Raw genomic sequence first — 23659 nt, 5'->3', positions numbered from 1 at the left:
TTATTAATACATAATTATTAATAATTACCAATATAGAATTATTATTAATACTTAATACATGACCCCAAGGACTGCGTTATAATGGGGTTTAGCTGTACTAACACGAACACACACTACATTTTTCTGAAGATTAATGGCATTATGCGAATGGTGAGGTTGACCCACATTCTGTATTACACACTCTAGTTTTGTTGCTACCTGGTTCCCAAAGCAACACTTAACTTTGGTCCCCAAACCTACAGTATAGTCTATTTTCTAATACATTTGCTTGGTACGTTTGGTTTCCCAGGTGTGCCTCAATTAGGCTAGCCCCATACAGGTATGTCTACTATTTTATTGTATGTCATATATATATACCTTTAAACATGTCATACACAGAGATTCCCTTCCCCATCTTAGTTTCTGTTCCCCCAACTCCCCCACGATTTTGTATTTCTCCCTCCATCTGTAAAATGTTAACACAATAATAATTTTAAAAAAAAGTTTATTAAAAACATCTTCATAATTTGTTCTACAAAAAAATATCTTACACAAATAATTATAAAATAACTTCATGAATGATACAGTAGCTTTAAAGACTACATGGACAAGGATCAAATTAACATTTGTGATTGGTTTTCTGCCTAATAACCAATACTTACAGGCCTCTATTATTTATTACATAATTAACAAGTAACATAAATACACATCCACCAAAAGTTACATGAATAGAAAGTGAATGCATGACAAAAAAAAGAAGATGTAACTTATTTGTATAGATATCAACTTTGATATGCACCTGCTTCCTAACTATTGCCCATTCCACACAAACTAACAAAAACCCAGGCCTACTGTATGTACCCAAGTATCCCTGCTGCAAAACTAAGGCAACCAAAAAAAAACCAGCACCATATTTATCAAAGAAAAAAAAGCCCATTGGGGCTTATGTAACAAGCATCGCATGGGGCTTTCTTGGTGCAAAATTGGCAGTATGTCAAACTTCATTTCAATTGCGCTTGTGTACGCCTATATAGTGACCTCAATCTGTCCAGCTGCGTCAAAGATTATTTTGTTTATTTTTTTTTGATGCACTGTAACAGACAGCACTTGCCGTCCAGATGTACTGTAGCTACTAAATAAGAATGCTTCTTTACACCACAAAATCAAATCAATCAAAAGTGCGTCAATACCGTCCGACAAGTTCAAATGAGCTTTATTCTCTCAAAAGTCTGTTAAGCAGAATTAAACCCAAACATGTAATTGACACAGCACGGATGTTTTGTTATATTGTATACAGTAGCATAAAAAAAAATTCCTCACAGTATGGCTATTATAAATATTACACTAATAATTGATATTTACTAATGCTAGTTACAAAAATAAACACATTTTTCATTTAAAAATTGCATCAATAAAAGGTATTCTTCAAAAATGATTTCAAACATCATTCCTGTATTATATGCCAGTCTTCATACAAACACACATTATTTAAAAGGTTTATATTACTTTTTAGCACTAACATTTTGATGCACAATTTAAAAAAATCTGAAGTCTTGGTACATACAGTAGACCCTGTGTTTTCCTATAGGACCTATTCTTTGATTAATGTGGTGACATTTTGTTGCTCCAGTTTCACAGCTGGGAGACTATGGTCCATATTCACCAAAGGGTGCCAAGCTTTAGCACAACCTATCCCTCATTCAAAATGGAAGTTAAGAAGTGCTAAAGCTTAGCACCCTTCAGTGAATAAGGCTAAGTCCCCGGTGGAGGCTGCTTAACGCGCGCCTGGCGGCTCGTGCACAGCTTTAAATCCCGATCTGCAGGCTGCGATGGGAGGTGCGGGGGTGTGGCCAAAACAGAGAGGGCATTGGTCAACACTAACTGCGCTCCCATTGGTCCAAGCTATCTCCCCTCGTATTGGCTCCCGGCGCACCAAGTCGCCGCACGGGAACACAATCATGTTGTATCCCCTGCTGGCTGACGCGCCACAGCGCCGCGTGAGCCAACACGCAAGGAGATACTGGGCCTGCCACTACCGAGGCGAGAGATTGGTGTGCGGCGTACGCCGCCGTTACCTCTGGTGACCTAACTTATGGTGCTATGAGGCGTAGGCCGCGTCCAAGGATAGTGCTTGCGGGCAGAGGCGCGCTTCCGCTCGGCACTGAGCCCCTACAGCCGCAATGAGAGCGGCTTTAGTAGGGGATCGCCTACGCTTCCGCAAGCGCGCGGAAGCGTAGGTCTTAGTAAAATTTTAAATCTTCGTGCTTGCCGGAGCGCAGGGCCGGTCACGTGAGCGGTTCGCCCAATGAGGGCGAACGAGCTCCATGACGTCACTGCCCCCCCCCCCCCCCCCGCCGACACGCCCCCAGATGGTGCGCTGTCTAAGGCCAGGGAAAGCACCGCTTTCCTTCAGCCTCAGCGCGTCTCCGCCCGCAAGCGGTATCCATGGGCGAAGCCTGATGTACCAAAGTCATCTGTGTGCAAAATTGTGACAAATACTGTATGTAGCAAAAAAACGATACCAGTGTATCAAAGTACAAAGTACCATTGATTCCCATAAGAGCATTTCCTCTGCTAAAACTGGTGCAGGTTTTCAGCTCCATTTTTGCCCCCACCCCCACCCCCCCAAAGACTAAATACTGCTGGCATTACTTTATACAAATACTGAAGTGCATTACACAAACCAGTTTGCTACAGAAGGATAGAACAATACAGACATGACAGAAGCAATTGAAAGAAGAAGTACTTTCTTTACATTAAAATGTACATTTATGTGTAGGAAGTTTTTGAGTTTTATCACCTAAGGCTGTCACGAACAGCAGTATCCTATTTTTATTCATTTAGTAAATGCAATGCCCCAGAACACCAACGTTCTGTTCTAGGAGATTAATACTATATATTCAAATCTCTCTTGTAACGCTGACTCTTCGTAACAGTGATTTGGTGCTCATCTAGAACACCAATGTAAAACCAATAGTGATATCAAATGTATTGCGAGACTCTTGAGCCTATTCATTAAACTAGGATACTGCCAATGCAAAATTATTGGGAATTAAATAATTTTCTACGCATTAAAAATCATACGGTTTGACATCTCATTCGAATTAGTCACCTTCAAGCAAAGAGAGAGAGAAAGAGAGCGAGAGAAAGAGAGAGAGAGAGAGAGAGAGAGAGAGAGGGGGGGAAGAGAGAGAGAGAAAGAGAGCGAGAGAAAGAGAGCGAGAGAAAGAGAGAGAGAGAGAGAGAGGGGGAAGAGAGAGAAAGAGAGAGAAAGAGAGAATATTATACTTCATATTGTGAGACATACCTTAAAGAGATGCTGTACCGAGTAAATATGCAAATACATCAATATTGGTCTCTCGCTCTAATCTCCTCTTTAGGAAAAGCTCTATTTTGCCTGCCTGAGTGAGATGGGGTTTGTCGCAGTGACTGTGTGCGATATACAGTGGCGGCCGCCTTTATCCTCATGTGGCCGCCAGCGCGGGATTTTTAAAAACGCGGCGGCGTGCGGCTATTTTTCTTCAGGTTTCCCGCGCCGCGGGCGCTTTCAATGATAAGTGCCATTAGCGCTTATCTGATGATGCGGCCGCCGCGCGGGAAACTCCGCGAGAAACTGAGAAAATCCCCGCATTTATCCGGGTAAGTAGGAGAATAAAGGCGGCCGCAACAGTACAATTTAGCAGAATAATGAGTAGCCAGTGAATATGCAACTTTGCCTCATTTGCATACAAAACGTGTACGCACACAAATCGAACAGCAGGAAAATGTGATAAAGAAACCGTCTGCATGGTTTGAACATGTGAATAATGAATACTGCATGATACAAAGCCGTGTGTAAACGGCCGTTTGCCCTTCAGTTTCATGAATAGGCCTCTCATTTACAACAAATATTACTTTGATATTAAACCTCTTTTGCAGAGAGAGAGAGTACACCAGCGCATTACAATACATAGGACTGCAGAACCATGCTAAAAATATATCACAGGACTGACGCAATGGATACAGTTGTTGGTTAGTGTTTTGTTCTGCCTGTGCTATATTTAAAATCTGTTAGCATGAATCATCTGAATTCTTCTTTTCTTTATCCGGTAGTAGATCCTTTTATGTAACAGCAACATTGAACCTGCCTGCAGGAAACTTCATCATAACCTGTAGTCGAAAAAAAGTAATAGAAAAATTAACCCAATAAATCAATATACTGTGGGATAAGGTGGCAAAAATGTCACATTTGCGTATTGGTCACACACAGGGTGTATCTTTCACTTCAACATGCAATACAGGCAGTCCTCGGTTATCCGACACAATGTGTTACTCAAAATGGCGTTGTAAAGCGAAACGTCTTAAAGCGAAACACGTTTTCCCATAGGAACACTGTTTAAATGAAAGGTTCCGTTCCTGAAGGCATTTTTAACACTAAAATACACCAAATATTTGATGCAGGCAATAAGATATGCAGCACACACATAAATTATATAGTGTATATACTGTATTATATATGTAATATAAAATAATAAATAATATATTATATAGTATAATATAATATAATATTATATAGTATAATATTATATATATACGCTCTTACGACGCTTTGCAACGTTGTTTATGTGAATGTGTATATATACACACATACACAACGTTGCAAAGTGTCGTAAGAGCGTTGGATAAGCCATTTTGGCGTTGTAAAAATGAATATAGGTATGCATTGCATAGCGTTGGATAAGCCATTCGTTGTAAAGCGAAGCGTTGTAAAATGAGGACTACCTGTACAGACATTGTGAGCTTGTTTGTATAATACACAACTTTGATGTAACTTGATAAAATACATTTTTTTGTATTTTCATGGGAAAATAAGAACTCACTATTGGGAGTATACTATACTATATACTATACTATATCTGCAGTATGTATACAGGGACCTTAAAGCAGCAGTCCAAAATGCCAGATTTCACCCCCCCCCCCCCAGCACCCTTTTAATATGTGCTTCAATACAATCCACACAATGATAAGTAATTAGCTAAGCTGCCGATCGATCCGTTCTCCTGTGATCGATCTGAGAAGATTCAGTTCGGGGGTTCCCTAAATGGCTGTCACTGCAGCAGAAGAGGAGACCAAAGATGCAAAGTTCTGTGGGGAAGATCATGTGACCAGGCAGTCACTATATACAATTGGTGCACTGCTAGAGAGAGGGTAGGGCTGAAAAGGGGGTGTGCCACAGCCTGTTTCAGAAGATGAAGGGGGTGTGACTTTGTAAATGGTTGCTATAGAAACAAAAAATGATTGTTACATTATAATACATAAAAAATGTCATTAAGAGTTTAAAAAAAAAAATGCTACAAGTATTTTCTCATAGTACAGACATGTCAGATATTGCTTGGTCTGCAGCTTTAAGGTGGCCTGATATTTGTGTGTGGGGTTATTTTGTATACTTTACCTCTATGCAAAGTGAGTTTCTTCCATTCTTACTGTGGAATCTTTATTCAGTCTGTTCATTTCCTTCTCTTTCCTTTTCCGTCTGTGTAGTTTTCTACAGTGACTGTCAAAATAAGAGTACAAAGCTTCAGAGCTTGATATTAGAATTCCAGTGTACAATACACACAAACGCACACTATTACATATATTACTGCTTCTTATTTTGCATGCTCGTGAAATATGTGTCTTACAAGCACAGATAACTCAAATAACCATAACTAAAATATGTTGCAGTTTATAACAATACTGCGCTGTAACTTTCTTTCCGCATAAAAGAAGCATTACAGTAATTTTGAGCACCCTTTACTAATAAATATATATGTCAGGCCGCCGACAGGGGGGGGGGGGGGTTTGAAGGTAGAGACACATCAGGGACTACAGTTCCGGGCCTGGCCAGGGCCTGGCTGCCGCCCCCATCTGTCCCTCCCCTCTTGCAGGGCACTCCCGTTTCCTGGCTGCCACCCCCTTTCTCCTCTCCTGAAGGGCCCTCCCCTTTCCTCATCACCAGCCATCTGTCCCTCCCTTTCTTAGGCTCCGCAGGCCTGCTTGGTTCTCCCATGTACTGCCATGCTGTTCCAGCAGGCACATCCCAGGGCCCCTAGGAGAGCCCACATGCCCATGACCCCCTTATACCATCCTCTCAGGCCCCTTACCCTCCAAGCAGAGGTGGAGGGGTGTATTTGGGGACGGAGGGTTATTGTGTGTGTGTGTTTATTTGGGGAGGGGGTTATTGTGTGTGTGTGCGCGCGCGTGTATGTGTGTGTATGTATTTGGGGAGGGGGTTATTGTGTGCATTTAGGGAGGAGGCTTATTGTGTGTGTGTGTGTATTTGAGGAGGCCTACAGAGTGTGTGTGTGTGTGTGTGTGTGTGTGTGTGTGTGTGTGTGTGTGTGTGTGTGTGTGTGTGTGTGTGTGTGTGTGTGTGTGTGTAATATTTGGGGAGGGGACTTATTGTGTGTGTGTATTTGGGGAGGGGGCTTATTGTGTGTGTGTATTTGGGGAGGGGGCTTATTGTGTGTGTATTTGGGGAGGGGGCTTATTGTGTGTGTATTTGGGGGAGGGGGTTATTGAGTGGGGTCTGCGTGAGAAATAAATGCGGGGGGAATTTGAGAGGGCTGCAAGAGGGAGGAGAGGGGTGGGGTGTAAGAGAAGGAGGGGGAAGGAAAGGGTGACGGGGGAGTGTGAGCAGAGGTGGTGTGTGAGAAGGGGGCAGTTTAAAAGAAAATAGGGGGCTCTCGCAAGGCCGCTGACACATGGGTGGGTGTGGGGCCTGGTGGAAACTCTAGTCCTGGGCCCCAGGAAAGCGGTCTATAGCCGTATGTGTGTGTGTGTGTGTGTGTGTGTATTTATACAATCTTCATCAGAATAAATCAAATCCAGCTAATTTCTGGAAGGTATCACCAATACATTCCAGCCTTCTAGCCATCAACAACCATGTAATATCATTAAGGAGGATATTACCCATGCAAATCCCACTGTTATTGCAAATGCATTCAATGACTACTTTGTGGGGTGTGCTACTAATTTATTAGCGAAACACAACCCAAACTACATACATGAACCTCATTCTGGAGGTAGCTCTTTAGCCCCACCCTCTCCCAACACTGCTTACAGTTTTCAATGTGTCCCAGTATCTAAAGAAGAGATTACCCAAGCGCTCCTCAAATTAAAACTAAGCAGCCAATGTGGACCCGACTTACTACAATCTAAGTTCCGAAGACATGATGCCCCAGCCATTGCCGAACCAATTGCTTCCATAGTCAACTCTATTCTGTCTTCAGGCCATATCCCTAAGACCTGGAAAACTGCCAGAGTTGTCCCAATCTTCAAAAGTGGGGACAAAGCACTGTCTGAAACTACAGCTCAATCTCTCTTCTCCCAATACTATTCAAAGTCATGGAAAAATATGTTCACTTCCAATTAAGCGATTACTATACCAAGACAAATTTCCCTAGCCAATTCCAATCTGGCTTTCACCCCAAACACTCCACGGTAACTACCCTCCTAAAAGTTTACAATGAGATCCAGTGTGGAATGGAACTGGGACAACTCACTGGTGCAATATTCCTAGATTTTGCAAAGGCTTTTGATACTGTTGATCATGCTATCCTGCTTAACAAACTCCAGAGCTCTGGAATAGGGAAGCATGCTTTAAACTGGTTTCATTCCTACATGTCAGGTAGATTCCAACATGTATATTAACAGGATGATCAGGAGATGATCACAAAAAAGATTCTCATTTGATTGCACTCAGCCTAGTAGTCATAATTTCAAATCTAAGGCTGTCTCACACTTTAATCTGGTCTGTAACTGTTTCATACGCTCATAATATATATTTTCTTTAACTGTGTATGCAATGTCTTGTATATAATGTATACCTTGTTCATTTATGTAACTGTATTTGTAACCATGTATTATTTTGTTTTACTCTGTGCCCAGGACATACTTGAAAACGAGAGGTAACTCTCAATGTATTACTTCCTGGTAAAATATTTTTTATAAATAAAAAAATAATTAGATACTATAGTATCAGAATCCTGCATATACAATGCAGACACCAGGGAGGTAAATACAAAAATAATAACATTTTATTTAAACTCTTCTATATGAAAAACTATATACACACAAATAAAATATTATTAAAACCTCTAGCATGCCTTATTAGATACCCAGTAAACACCAGATTGTGTATATAGGTGTCCTCAATTGGTAATCAGATACCGCGTATGCTATGGCTAGTTAAGTCACCAATATCAAATTGTAATCGTTAGCATATACATATGCCTGACATGGGAAGCAGAATAAGTATAATAAGTGATTATACTTACCTTGTTATATAAGCCAGGTGTTTGAGTACATTTCTTCTACTTCCCACGTCAGGCATATGTATATGCTAACAATTACAATTTGATATTGGTGACTTAACTAGCCATAGCATACGCGGTATCTGATTACCATTGAGGACACCTATATACACAATCTGGTGTATACTGTGTATCTAATAAGGCATGCTAGAGGTTTTAATAATATTTTATTTGTGTGTATATAGTTTTTCATATAGAAGAGTTTAAATAAAATGTTATTATTTTTGTATTTACCTCCCTGGTGTCTGCATTGTATATGCAGGATTCTGATACTATAGTATCTAATTATGACTACTAGGCTGAGTGCAATCAAATGGGAATCTTTTTTGTGATCATCTCCTGATCATCCTGTTAATATACATTCCATTCCCTATGCACCACCACCCTTTGTACACTTAGGATTATTAAGGTAGAGCTGTGGTTTTTCTCCTATTGTAGATTCCAACATGTGTCTATCTCAGGCACTAACTCCAACCCCCTGGATATCACCTGTAGTGTCCCGCAAAGCTCTGTTCTGGGGCTCCAACTCTTCTTATTGTTCATTAATGATCTTCCTACAGCTTATAAGGGAGCCTCAATACACACGTATGCAGATGACACAATCATATATGCACATAGCCCTAACTTCTCTGACCTTGGACACATACAGTACTTCAATCTGACTTTTTGAGACTTGAAAATTGGATTTCCCCAATAAAACTGTTTTTAAACACTGACAAGACTGTAACAATGTTATTTGGGACAAAGGCTACATTTTTAAAGCTCCCAATGAAGGCGCTACAGATCAGAAAAAAACTCTAATACTATCCTAGCCCCTGTTACTAGTTTCAAATATTTGGGCATATTGCTTGACTCTCATTTAACATTTAGGTTGCACATTGATACCCTGACATCTGAAACCTATGCCAAACAAGGTGTACTATATAGGAACAAATCCTCCCTAAGTCTGCTGGTCAGAAAGCGCATTGCACAGCAGATACTGTCGCCAATGATAGATTATAGGGACATACTATAGTGCCGACAATTATTCTAACACAAACCTGGGGCAATCTCCAAAAAGACCCAGGTACATGCTGCAACATTTCACACATTTCTGCAGACAGACTAATGGCCCATCGGATTAATAGCGGGGGTCCCTGGCAGTCCCATTCAAACTGAATGGGACTGCCAGGAACCCCTGCTGTGTTAATCCGATGGGCCATTAGCCTCTGCAGAAATGTCACTGAAATGTACCCAGCATGTAAACTGGCTAGTTTAAGGTAAGTTTTAGAATACTCGTTGGCTCGTCTGTAGTATATGCACGGCACCCAAACTCACCTCGGCAAACTTAATACAAACCTTAATACAAACTTAATACCCTATACAACTCTATATGCCGCTTTGTCCTCCAATGCAATTAAAACACATAACACAGCGAAATGCTCAAAGAACTAGATTGGTCATCACTTGAGTCTAGGCGCAATGTTAATCTCTTCTATCTTGCCTTCTAATAGTGTCTGGGCAAGCTACCCGCCTATCTGAACAAGCTCCTCACCCCTACCACATGCAGCACTTATCATCTGAGATCAGACTCCAAAAGACTGTTCATGGTCCCAAGGTTCAACAAAGTGTCCGCCGCTCCTCCATCTCTTACCGTGCACCCCAAAACTGGAACAGTCTACCAGAGACTCTCACAGCCACCACCAGTCTAAGTTCTTTCAAAACTAAAGCTGTCTCACATTTTAATCTTGTCTGTAACTGTTATAGAAGCCTATAATACATATTATCTTTAACTGTGCATACAATGTCTTGTATATAATGTACTGTATAACCCTTTTCACTCATTGTAACTACTGTATGTATTTGTAACCATATATTTGTCATTATAACTCTATGCCCAGTACATACTTGAAAACGAGAGGTAACTCTCAATGTATTACTTCCTGGTAAAACATTTTATAAATAAATATATATGTATATATGTATGTATATACAGTATATGTAATATGTATGTATGTACTGTATAGATGCATACATACATACATCCACCTAATGACCAATTCTAGAATTTACATTTACTTGCCCGTAAATATGTATGTATGTGTCTTTATTTATATAGCACCATTAGTGTACATAGTGCTTCACATTAGTACTACACGTGACAATCATATAAATAACAAATACAAATAACAGATCATGGGAATAAGAGCTTCAGACATAAAAGTAACATTTCGGAAGAGGAGTCCCTGCTCCGAAGAGCTTACAATCTAATTGGTGGGGAGAACGTACAAAGGCAGTAGGAGGGCATTCTGGTAAGTGCGTCTACGGGGGGCCAAGGTTTATGTATCATGTATAATATTAGCCACGGTGCTACTCATATGCTACATTAAGCAAGTGTGTCTTAAGGTGGGTCTTAAAGGTGGATAGAGAGGGTGCTAGTCGAGTATTGAGGGGAAGGGCATTCCAGAGGTGCGGGGCAGAAAGTGAGAAGTACGGGGTTATACACAAGTGCATATAATAGTTTACATCAACGCAAGGACCAAGTAAAACTGCTTTTGAAGACCATATCAAGAAGTAATATCAACATCGGTTTTATCCAATAAATTGCAGTGACCCATTGACATTTGCTCCAGATCTATTGGGTGCTCATTATTAATTAAAATTGCAATAGTGATGATCAGTGCACTAATAGCAGAAACACTCCCATTAACTTCAAAGGGATTTTATGCGAGATTGTACCCAGATAGGGACCATCGCAGCATTACAAATATCCCCATAATTATTTGGTAATGCGTGTGTGCTACTGTTCATCAAGCACCTTCAGCATAGGCACGCTAAAGATCTGTCACATTCATTTTGTTAATGCTTGTGAGACACAAATCAACACATTTTATTACATTAATAGTCATAAAAACAAGTGGCTAAAGCTGTAATTCTTTTTGAAAATATTTTTTTTAAAAACCACTGGTATCGTTTACCAAAAAGGTCCAAATCCCATTACTTTGCATAACTAAAGAAATTATATCCCAGAATTGGCGATACTGTATCAAAATACGTTGATCAAAATAGTAAATGAAAGTAGTAATGTTCAACTATTTATTTGCCCCACAAAAATAAGATTATTATTATTATTATTTTACACGTTAAACAGAATAACCATGCTCTGTGCTTGAAAACTTTTATGCTCAAAATCCGAGAGATATAGATATAAACAGCAGCTAGAGAGATATCCGCACTCCTAAATAGCAGATGAGTGAATTGTAGGGTGGGTGGATTAGGGGAGAATTGCTGGCTAGAGCTTGTGTAGGAATTATATCTGTGATTAGTCCTCAGGAAGCAAAAAACAGTAGTGAAAGGTGGGTAGTTGTAAAATGAAACTAAACAATTTTATTAGTATATTACACAGTAAAACTGGGGTAATTAAAGTGAACACAGTAAAAATGCTCGTGAGCAACAAGTCGAACCATGATAAATACGTTTGTATAGCAGATGGCAACATGATCTATTAATTACGGCGATTAAAGCACTCTATTTTGTGGTTACTGTCAGTTAACTACTGATAATTGTAATCAGGATAAGAGGTCACTCTTCAGTAGCCCGTATGGAGCGTTTGGGCAGTGAAGTAGGAATCCTCCGTATACAGACAAGGCTGTATGTGCAGACGTGGTACTGTTATTTATTTATAAAATGTTTTACCAGTAATACATTGAGAGTTGCCTCTCGTTTTCATGTATGTACTGATTGCCATAGTTGATGCGGAGTGGTCTGCAAGCAATTTAAATATAGTTCATTGGTTGCAACATGCGCAGCAGCCTAGTGTTTGGTTGCTAATACTATAGATCAAGTGCAATGTCTATTAGTGGAGTGGTGAGGTAGTTGGCCACTGAATTGTACTGACAAAAAAACACTGATAACCCATTTTAAAGATTAGTCTGTGTACTCAGATATGAGTATTGAACATAGAAGATTGCTCCTTAGTGACCTGCAAACTAGTCAGATTGAACAATCGTTTGCAGCAATTGTAGCAGTCTTATGCTAGATAGCCAATTGATTAGTAGAGCACTGTAGCTTCTAATTTATTAGGCCTCGTCCAGGGCGACGCTGAGCGGGCCTGCGCTGGCCGCGATGAAACACATTGTTGCAATGTGTGTGGCCAGCGTGAGTGAGCAATGGGGGATGCGGAGATATATAGATATATAACTGTAGAAACCAGTGTTATAAAAACTCCTGAAATACTGCAAGATGATCAATATAATGTGATTTATAGACATCGGATTTTCACTTTTTTAAACTATAGATTCTGTAGCTTTATCTGTAAATGGTCTTGTGACTATTATGCTGTTGATATGTTTAATCTAAGTTAATCTACCCCACATGGGGATTGTTCTATGTGCCAACAGAAAGTACATGACTCAGATATATATCTATCTGTTTAGAACTTAAGAGAGAACTGTCAATAGCTGCTATCTCTCCCCAGACATATATTCTGTATCAACACAGGGGGGAGCGTAACCTCCTCTATTCAAGCACTCTACTAGATATACAGTATAGAGAATATAAATATATCTACTGTAGATATCGATCCAGCTGGCAACTAGTCAGCAAATACAAGCATAGTTACATCATATCTACTAATTCACATTACTATATTTAGTCACGATCACTTAAGTTTCAACAGGGACTAGCTACATCCCTGTACATTATTTTAGTATAACCACCTATATCACTACACTACTAGTGCACTTTGTTTAAGATATATAACTATTCAAGGTATGTCCACACAGCTGACTTAGTATTTACAGGCGCAATATCCAAGTTGTGAGCTATTGACAATTATTTGTGGCAGGATTATTTACCTACCGGTTTTATCAACATAGCTAGCATTATGAGTTTTGATTTTAATTATATTCCTTATGTCTCATATTGTAAATAAATCATTCTCTGTATTAGTGGAGGTGGCTAACACTACCTCTTTCCAGTTAATGTGATCAAATTCACTTAGGTGGAGTGCATGATCCAAGTGGGATCTTTTCTTTTCTTTAATAATCTAAGTTAAGGACATAATTGAGACTTATTGGCAGAATAATAATAATACACAGCATGAATGACATGGAAATAATGTCTCAACTCACATGTGCTGAAGTTATTCTAGTATGAAATACAGAACAGACGCCTTTATTGTGACTAGGGATGACGTGCAGGAGATTGTCCAAAACACATCAGAAACAATCCAGGCTAGTGGAATGAGAGCAATGGTCCAGTGGAAAGCAAGATGCAAAGAAGAATGAAAGGCATACAAACTGTGTGACTTACTGGGAACATATGCATATGCAAATAATGATTACAATGAGTGTCACCATAGCAGCTACCAGGCCAATCACCACAAATTGCCCTCTGTCTCCTTTCAAGTAAAAAATGTCCAGATATTCGCATCTTGATCCAGTGTAACCTGACTCACATCTGCAAGACAAAAAGAAAAGATGTCACATACCGTGTATGCGTCCTTCTGTTTTACATGCCATAAAAAAAGTTTATTAGATCCTTTTTATTAAAATTGGTGATGTCATCTGCAAAGTAAAAAAAATAGCTGAAGGTGGCTCTAATTATGGTCTTAATATCAGTTGAATAAGTATTTAGTCCAACGGTGTTGCTCATTGACACAATTTGTCACCTGTCTTCGATGCTATCGCAAATTATATTATACCACGTGCTCAAAAAAATGTAATGGATTGAGTTAGGGTCACACATCCATATTTGGTCACTATATATAATTATTATTTTTTAAATGATAGTAAGAACTTTATTAAAACTGTGTATGTATATGTATATGTACACACACACACACACACACACACACACACACACACACACACACACACTTTTAATAAAGTTGTTACTTTTATTTAATTTTTTTTTTGCAAATAGGCTATGTATACTGTTGTTTTCAAGTGCATCATTCATGTTGGGGCACCTACACAGAGTAAAACCCGCAACACATTCAGGAATAAAATAATTATAGTGGAAACCATTTGTGAAATTCCGATGAAAATCCTCATGTTCATTATTAGCTTACTATTGTTCCAATAATATTTTGCCAGTGCAGCCAAAAGTGAAAAAGATAACAGAAAAATCATAGCAAAAGTATACATTTTGCAATAACTCTTTAAACTTTCCTTATTGAAGCTTTAATATTTTATCTATTTATTAATGTATATGTAAAAGGCTGCTAAACACAAAGACTACAGCGAACCCTTTGAAGACTCCAAAGGAATCAGGAATCTACATTTAGATACAACTCACAGGGGACACTCTACATACACATTTATCATCTTTGCGTCTCCTTAATTGTTGAATACCGATTTGGTAGCATAAATAGCAACCACAGGGACTGCCCGATACAGAGGGGATCCTTTAAAATAAAAAGGGGGGGGCTTGATACTCCGTCCTTATTCTGTGTTCTCATGAAATGGCTTAGCAAGTTCCTTTTCATTTTATCAGAGATACTACCAATGACTAGCTCTGGTGTGGAAATGTTAGTTCCACCGTTAATGCTAAAGTGATGATACAGTAGCAGCATAAGAGCTACAGGCTAAAATGATGGGTAACAAAGTTGAAATCAACTTGCTGATAATAAAAGCAGTGTACAAGACTAAATCTGGGGATGTGAGAGAGCCATTTTTTGTTTGTTTTTAACCTTTGTATTTTATTAACCAACACTAATAAGAAATACTGATTGTAATTTTCTGCTCTGGGTGCACAAATCATCGTGAATGATGTAGTTATTAACAGCGTGACTTTGTACTGTACGTACAATATTAAAAGTTCTCTTTCTAGCGTAGCGTTAAGATTTGTGCTTATGTCAGAGATAACATTGAAAATGAAAAAGAAAAGAAAATACGTGCGCCTATCGATTGGTCCGTGAAACACTCAACTGACTGAAAAATAAATAAAATAATAAATTGAAAGTGCAATTAAAGAAGTAAATAAATTAAACCTTACACATATAAACACTTTAAAACAATAAATAGTGATGTGACATGAACCATTCAGGAACCTACAGGGTCTGGCTCTAACTCCGATGTAAATATTATATACAAAAACGGCATGTAGTGCCAAAAACCCAAATAAATGTGCAGCTTCCAATGCAAGGGACCCAAGTCCTTGCTAGGATATAGAGAAATAAAGAACAAAAAAATCGGAAGCGCAAATAAATGGGATAAGGCAAAAAAGCCACTTTATAATTGTAAAAAACAAACAATAAATACAGTTACATCAAGAATAATAAAAAAAATCTCTGCAGATTATTGTCCAGGTTGTTAGCAATTCTTCAGGCAGCGAGCAGGCCCACACGAGGCTGATACAGCGTCAATTCCTCGGGAACTCCACACACAAACGGAGCACTGCAGCAGACAACCGGACAGAAGGACAGCACGAAAATAGAAGCTTCAGACCCCTTAGGCTCCTCCTCCTACGCGTTTCACCACGTAACGTGGCTTCATCATGCCTCGTGTGGGCCTGCTCGCTGCATGGAGAATCACCAAGCGACTTCTGCAGCCAGCCGGGAAGGGTTGGTGCGTCACGTCCGGCCGTGACGTCATACCCGGAAACCCGGCAGGCTGGGAGTTGGTCCGCTACGTGTCCGAGCCTTGAAAGAGCGTGGAGCCTGTGAAACGTGTGAGTTTTTGGGGGAAGAGAAAGAAGAGCCGTCTCTACCAAACGGCTTGAAGCTTGGGTGAGCAGAATATACAGGGGCTCGCTTACGGCCCTTCACCACTCTTGTTCCTTTAATTGTCTGCATAACTGGTGGACGTTATAACCTCTGAGGCTCCCACTGTTCATTTGGAACCATACTTCTGCACTATAACTTTGGCCCAAGTCTGTTTTGACATACAGGGGCCCTGAGTGTTCTACACGTATGCATTGCTCACAACCTGGACATTAATCTGCAGAGACTTGTATTATTATTCTTGATGTAACTGTATTTATTGTTTGTTTTTTACAATTATAAAGTGGCTTTTTTGCCTTATCCCATTTATTTGCGCTTCCCATTTTTTTGTTCTTTATTTAAAATGAATCCATGATAAAAACTGATGAAATTGGATAATCAGCAATGTGTTTAAAAGCACCTTTTCTTAGCATTGCTAGCACGCATACAACCTGTGCATCAACACCTTTGAAAGACTTCCACTGATCCTTAGATCCTTAGATCCTCAAGAATGCCAGTGTAGTTAGGGCCAGATTCAAGGGGCTATGGGATATGCAAGGGGAGATTCACTAACCTCCGATAAAGGTTATCACACTGCGGTACCATGTTATTGGAATATTGCGGGGAGATAAACCCTTGAGGTTAGGGAATCCTGGCGTTAATTTGGCATTAACTTAAGTTTGTGCAAACGTGAAGAAACATTATATTGACGACTGCAAATAACTGCTTTATGTTTTACTCCCATTAGAAGATAATTCTCAGTCACAGTGTTTTACATATACAGGGCCGCCGACAGGGGGGAGAGTCGGGACAGGGGTCCTGGGCCCATCGTCTGCTGGTCCTCTCGCAGCCGGGCCCCGGCACACCCTCAGCTGCACGCCTCTTCCTTGTGTCCCCCATACTGAGCTTCCAATGCCGGCGCACAACGGGCCTCTCTGACATCACCGCGCCGGAAGTAAGCTTGGCTCAGCTTTTGGCGCACGTGCCAGATTTGGAAGCACATGGGACAGAGATGCAAGCAGCTGAGGGAGAGCCGGGGCACGGCCGTGAGAGGACCGGCAGATACCGGGACCCCCATACACACCGGGCCCCCCCTGACCATCCACAAGGTAAGTCTGTTTTTTAAGTATTGGGGGGGGGAAGTGTTTTTTATATGTATTGGTTTTTTTCCCCAATAAGCATCAGGGGCTTTTATATGTATTGGGGTTTTTTTTTATATGCATTTGGTATTTTTTTTATATGCAGTGGGGCTTATTTTATATATCTATGTGGTTATATGTATTGATTTTTTTACTAGAAGCGTGTAAAAAGAAAAGAAAGAAAAGCATGAATCTTTGTATATGAAAAACGAAGATTTGTATTGATAGTGTTTACAGCTGAAAAGTAAGATCACTTACATACAAGCTGGCGTGTTTTCAGAGGCGAGAAAACGGCACTTTCCTTTAATGCAGTATTGTTTGTATGCCTTGGGACATCGGGAAAAATGCCCCCTCCATTTTTCTGGCTCAGTGAGACCTACAATATAGAAGTCAACAGGCATTTATGGTGTTAAAAGTGATTAAGGTTTGTAACAGTATGCTGATGTAAAAAGCCCAATCATATTTATTACAAAACCCTGATTGCACTGTAAATATATTTAACCATCTGAACAAACATTGTTTGACACAAATATATATATATATATAAAAAAATAAAAAATACAAATCCACACCCACTCCAAGACTCGCCGGCTTGGGCGCCGCGGTGAAGAAGCAAAAGTCTGCAGTGCTGGGACAGTGACTGCCACGAGCGTGCTGGGGCGGGTCCATACTTAAACCTTGTCCCCCTGCAGACGCACTTACCAGAACACCCTCCTACTGTCTCTGTACGTTCTTCCTACCTACCAATTAGATTGTAAGCTCTTCGGAGTAGAGACTCCTTTTCCTAAATGTGACTTTTAATGTCTGAAGCACATCTCCCCTTTATGTGTTATTTATACTATTATGTGTTATTTATAAGATTGTTATGTGTATTACTGCTGTGAAGCGCTATGTACAATAATGGCGCTATATAAATAAAGACATACATACATCCATCCAAATGGGACCCCCCAGCGTTAATCCTCCGGTGTCACGCTCACCACTGTTGCCTGACCACAGGTGGCAGCTGCACCGGAGACAGGAAGGTTAGCTACGTAGTGTATGTATATTTTCAAAAAGAGACAAGCGCAAAGAAAACACCAATAGTGCAATATTGTTTTTAAAGAAACATCATATGGTAAGTATCAAACTCGCATGATTTCAAAATATAAACAAGCATGTCAAATATTGTTTGGTGTGATCTCACGCATCCTAAGGTACGCCCATCTAGTTGTTTAGATGCTGGGGCTAATGCTGTGGGGCGCCACACTAGTTGTTTAGATGCTGGGGCTAATGCTGTGGGGCTCCCAGCACTCCGTTTCCACAAGACCTTGCATCACGGACAAGAGAATACCAAAAGGATGAAAAGACCTACACACAGTGCCAGAATAGCCCTACACGTTTCTTGGGTACATCATTTTGTCAGGGGTCAGAATTAACCAGGACAAAGCCTTCCTTAAATAGTGGTGGCTCCGTCATAACATCCATTAATTGTACGATTACCTATTAATACCAACAATTGCATGTGATTAAAAACACTACAGAAACAATTACCTGTCAATACCCTTTTAAATATAAATCACACTTATTTCCTCCCCCTTCTCACACACCCCCCCTATCACTCACACACTCACCCCACACCCCTTCTCTCACTCAATGTCCCCCTGGCCACACACACAATCCCACTCAAATCCAACCCCCCCCCACACACTTCAAACCCCCCCCAGAATACCAATGCACAATTGCAACCCACACACTTTCACCCCCGTCCCATCAATTCCATCCCTTCCACACAATCAATTCCACCACATACTTTCAACCCCACACATAATTCAACCCAGCCACAATACACACAATACATACCCCCCTGTCCAATATACACCACCTTGGGGGTGGAAGACCTCCCTTGCCATGGGGGAGGAAGTCCCAGTGCAGACCGGTGGGGGAGGAAGAACAAACTGGGTGTGGCCTGGCCGCAATCAGAGGTCCGGCAGCCAGATGCAGAAGTTAGATCTAACCTCTGGCCAGGCCCAACTTCCAGTGCAGACCGGGCGTCTGATAGCTGCTGGGCGTCTGACAGGTGTCAAAAAGCTATTAACCTGTCATAATGTAAGACTTGGGTGTACAATCTGAAATGTCATATTCAGGAAACAATTAAATAGGAATTCAGGAAAGAATACCAGCACATAGTCCCTAAACTTAGCTCCTATCTCAGGGCACTACCATCCTCAGTGGCAATATGCATTCTGGTAATCATAAATAGTAAATATGGGCCTTTGTAGTGAAAATTACTTCTGGTAATCACGGAAAGTCAGTGTGACCATGATTGGCAGTGGCACCAGAGACAGTGAGACGATAGAATCAGCCCCTCTAGTAGACAAAAATAATATTCAAATCCTCCTCATCCCTATCTGAGAGGGATAGAGGTGCACTATACTGTACTGTAGAACGACTCATCCAAAGTTAAAAGTAATGCCTTGGGACTAATAGTAATGTCATTACTGTAATTCACTTAAAGCTACAGTTCAAGCAATATCCTGCATGTGTGTTTTTTTTAATAAATCAGTTCTGTAGTAAGAAAAAATACTTTTAGCATTTTCTGTTTTAAAAAAAAACAACAACTTTGAAAGACCAATTTGCTTGTATTCTATTTTAACAAGCATGCTTGTTCCTATAGCAACCATTTACATTCCCCATATTTAAAGATGTCGCCAAACTTCGCCGATCAATAGACGGAGAACGAATTGACCGGCAGCTATGCAGTTCTTTAGGTAAGTAGAGATTGCCCACATGAAACTAATGAAGTAAAAAAAATAAAAAATAAAAAAATAAAAATAAAACGGGAGCTTGAACTGCAGCTTTAAGAACATCTCTGGTATCCTCCATGAAAAAGGATACACGAAACAAAAAAGGGTCTCAGAATCTTATAAAACACAACAACTAACATTCCTCTTATCCCTGTCAGTATAGCAAGGCCTGGTGACTCTTCACTGACTTTAAGTTGTGAATTTTAGCAAATATATAGAATGTAGATATTCGAGGATGTAAAATTTTCATAAACCTGTATTCTGCAGAATTAAAAATCTCTTTTCATACAGGTTTCCTTTTATTGAGTCTTTCTTTATTTTTTACTGTATCATACTAAAAACTGATTGATCTCATCTAATTTTCAACTGGGTCCACAAAAATGGCAACATTGGAATTATAAAATTGTTGTGGCATTAAAAAAAAAAAAGTTTTTTTAAAAATAAAAATAATTATCGGTTAATGCAGGGGTGAGCAAACTTTTTATGCCGAGCCCCCCTTTTCTTCCATGAAATTTCTAGGGCCCCCCCTGCCTGATGTAATCAATCACATGAAAAAAAAAAAAACCTTTATTAAACGGTATACAATGTAAATACAAATATGTCTAAATACTTATTTTAACAGCTCTTGCTTGCAAAATTACGCTGCGTCCACGCTGCCGCTGAGAGCGGCGACATCACCAACTCTCCAAGCATGAGCACATTGTGTCCTGCATATCTTTGCCAGCACGAGCGGGGGGGCATGGATCGTGTGTGTGTGTGTGCGCATTGACTGCTGCTGAGCGCGCTTCAAAGTCAATTTTGTTTGTCTCCCGAAGCACAAAGCTTTGGAGACCGTATGCTCCCCAGTTTGCGCACCGCTGCATTTAATCACAACACACATACACACCATCACAACACAGACACAGCACACATACGCAATCACAACACACACTAACACACTCAATCACAACTGTAGCCAGGTACCCTCCGGTCTCCCCGTGCTCCCGGTTTCCCCCCCCCCTCTCCATACCAGAGTGGTAGCGGCAGGGTGACGGAGTCGCGGGCGGTTCCCTCCGCAGGGCGCCGCCATGTTGGTGTATGCAGCGAGGTTGCGCATGAGCAGGGCAACTCCGCTATTTCAGGGGGCGCATGAGTGCAAGCTGCAGAGCGACAGCCATTAGAGGGAGAGCATGAGACTCCCTATGTTAAAGGCTGCAGATAGAACTACAATCCCCATTACAGACTTGCTAGAGACTAGTATGTGCATGTCCCTGTCCCCACCCGAAAGTATATACGGGGATGAGGCCAGTGTATTATCCTGTGCTAATTGTCGCTCAAGTAGGCGGAGCTCTAGCCCCAACCGCAGCCCCAGTAGAATGGGAGAAATCCAATTACTAGCCCAGGCCATACAACAATTGGGTGGGCCCAAGCATGAATCCCCTCCCGCGCAGCCATACTGCAAGTTAAAGTTCTCAGGGGTAAAACCTACCCCCACCGGTGAAGAGGCTTTTGATGTTTGGAAGGAATATGCTTCACAGGTACTGGAAGAGTGGACCTGTCCTGATGAGGTGAAAAGACAACGAATCATGGAGTGCCTACGCCCGCCTGCATCCACTACCATCAAGATGTATAAAGATCAGCATACTGAGGTTACTGCACATCAGATGGAGTCTCTTACCCGGGCATACGGTAAGGAAGATGATGTGAGTGAGTTATGGACTAAGTATTACAATCTCCGCCAGATGGAGGGGGAAGACCTATCAGAGTTCATACAACGGATCAAATTGATCTTGTGGGATCTACGTTCCTGCCAAGTCATCAAGGCCTTAGAAGTGAGTGAGTATAGGCGCACTCAATTCCTGCGGGGAGCCATACCCACTCACCATATCGTAGTAATGATCAGATGCGCGCTACGGAAAGGGGACCCCCCTACTCTAGAAGACCTACTGGACGAGGTGAAGAGTCATGAGGCCTATACTAGGTTGCATACGCCCAAGAAGGATAAAGACCCTCGCAAGGATGAGACCAAGGAAGCAACAGTGTGCAAAGGGAAGCAAGAGCGGTAAGGATACGGCCACCCCGGAGGTGCCTGGGTCCGCACCCAGGTCACCTGACAGTCCGGGTCCCCGCCCAGACTTCCGTTGCTTCAACTGTGGCGAGAGGGGCCATGTTGCAAGGAGCTGTTCGCACCCCAAGAAGCCCACTAAGGCCCAGACCTACACCGTAACAGTGCGGAAGGCACTCTCGTCCTTATCAAACATACCTGAGGATGTTGCCGAAGAGTCGGGGAGGCCTCCCATAGAGGAGACGCCCCAACCAGATGCCTACTGCCGAGTAGGGCCCACCGCTATAATAAGAGTCGTCGTGGAGGGGATCTACTCTTCAGCACTTCTGGACATTGGGTCACAAGTGACCATCATCTACCGTCCATTCTACGACCAGCACCTCAGCCATCTTCCTTTGCAGTCAGACGAAAAGATGAAGTTGTGGGGACTGAGTAAAGATGATTACCCCATAAACGGAATAGTGGCGGTCAAGCTGGATATCTTGCAGTTGAACACTAACAAGTCACACCCCATGCTGGTGGAAGCCTTGGTCTGCCCGGAGGCTCGAGAACATCCCAGTGCCCCCATCATATTGGGCACGAATGCAGATATAGTAAGGTCGGTGATTCGCTCATTCCTGCAAGAAGCCGGCGAGCTACACTGGCGACACACTTTATTCGAGCTTGGCTAGTCCCACGAATTCGGGTATACCCGGGTGTATTGAGGTTTGTGACTGTTTTCTGCCCGAGTGCATTGAGGTATTTTCCAAGCAGGGATTGAAGCATTTTATTCCCGCTGGCTGCAATACTGCACAGTATATATATATATACTGCATTACAATTCATGAATTTATGCCATCTGGTAGACACGCGAAGCATTGCAGCCTATTAAATCCTAATCATTATCATTTAACAGATCAGCCGCCCATCAGCCAGGCATGAACCCAGGCTGGGAAGGTAAATGCAACGGGGCTTGTCAGAGGTGAGGAGCGGCACATTCCAGGTATCTGCCAGGTACATACCGGGTATTTGCTCGAATAAAGTGTGTCGGTGCAGTACTGCTGCGGCCAAGTTTATTCGAGCATTTGCCCGTTCTTGGCCGCAGCAGTATCCTGGCGCGCGCCGCAGGGTGACGGGCGCGCGCCGAAGCAGCGGAAGAGCGCCCTCCGATCGGGGCGCTCTCCCTACCGCTGCCGGGTCCGCCGGGTCCCCCGGAACCCCCTGCCGCCGTCCCGCGATCGCGGGACACCAGGGCTCCCTCGGGGAGCCCTGGACGCGCGTGCAGGGGGCGCTGGCACCCGATGATGCGTGACCGCGCATCGGTGATGCGCGGCACGCTGAGGGAGTGCGGCTCGCAAGCCGGGACATTTCCCGGCTTGCGGAATGAGCCGCACTCGGATAAACTGTGTCGGCAGTGTACCATTGTCATCCCTGAATATAGCCCCTGCCCTCCGGGAAGAATGCTATAGGGTGGTGTATGACGAAGAGTATGGTGAAATCTTTAATCAAGAGCGAGGGTTATTGGAGTTTCCACCAGGGGGAGTGAGGCGTGTGACCGCGCTGATCAAGTACCCCAGTCGGCACAAAAACGACAGATACTTTTCGCTAGAGACTCTTCCCGAGTCTGAGAGTCATTGGGGCTGAAGTACGGGAGTGGCCATCTAATGTCCCCCGGAAGATTACAGTGTCTATCCAGAACATGTCTCTACAAACCG

At 41.8% G+C, this 23659-nt stretch overlaps 1 protein-coding gene across 2 annotated transcripts in view; it reads right to left on the bottom strand.

Moving 5' to 3' along the window:
* Positions 1–467: 467 nt before the first annotated feature.
* The window catches only part of BTC (betacellulin), a 56961-nt gene continuing 33769 nt past the window's right edge, over positions 468–23659 (bottom strand). For both annotated transcript variants that reach the window (XM_075565433.1, XM_075565424.1), the window contains 4 exons: positions 17394–17511; positions 13605–13751; positions 5411–5512; positions 468–4128 (listed from right to left, as the gene is read on the bottom strand). In XM_075565433.1, coding sequence (XP_075421548.1) covers positions 5413–5512; positions 13605–13751; positions 17394–17511 — 365 coding nt within the window. In that variant the 3' untranslated portion in view covers positions 468–4128; positions 5411–5412. The remainder of the gene's footprint in view (positions 4129–5410; positions 5513–13604; positions 13752–17393; positions 17512–23659) is intronic.

Source organism: Ascaphus truei, chromosome 1 (genome assembly GCF_040206685.1).
Source record: "Ascaphus truei isolate aAscTru1 chromosome 1, aAscTru1.hap1, whole genome shotgun sequence".
NCBI classification, from domain to species: domain Eukaryota; kingdom Metazoa; phylum Chordata; class Amphibia; order Anura; family Ascaphidae; genus Ascaphus; species Ascaphus truei.
Note: the sequence above shows the minus strand (reverse complement) of the source record. Positions and strands in the feature narration are given on the sequence as shown.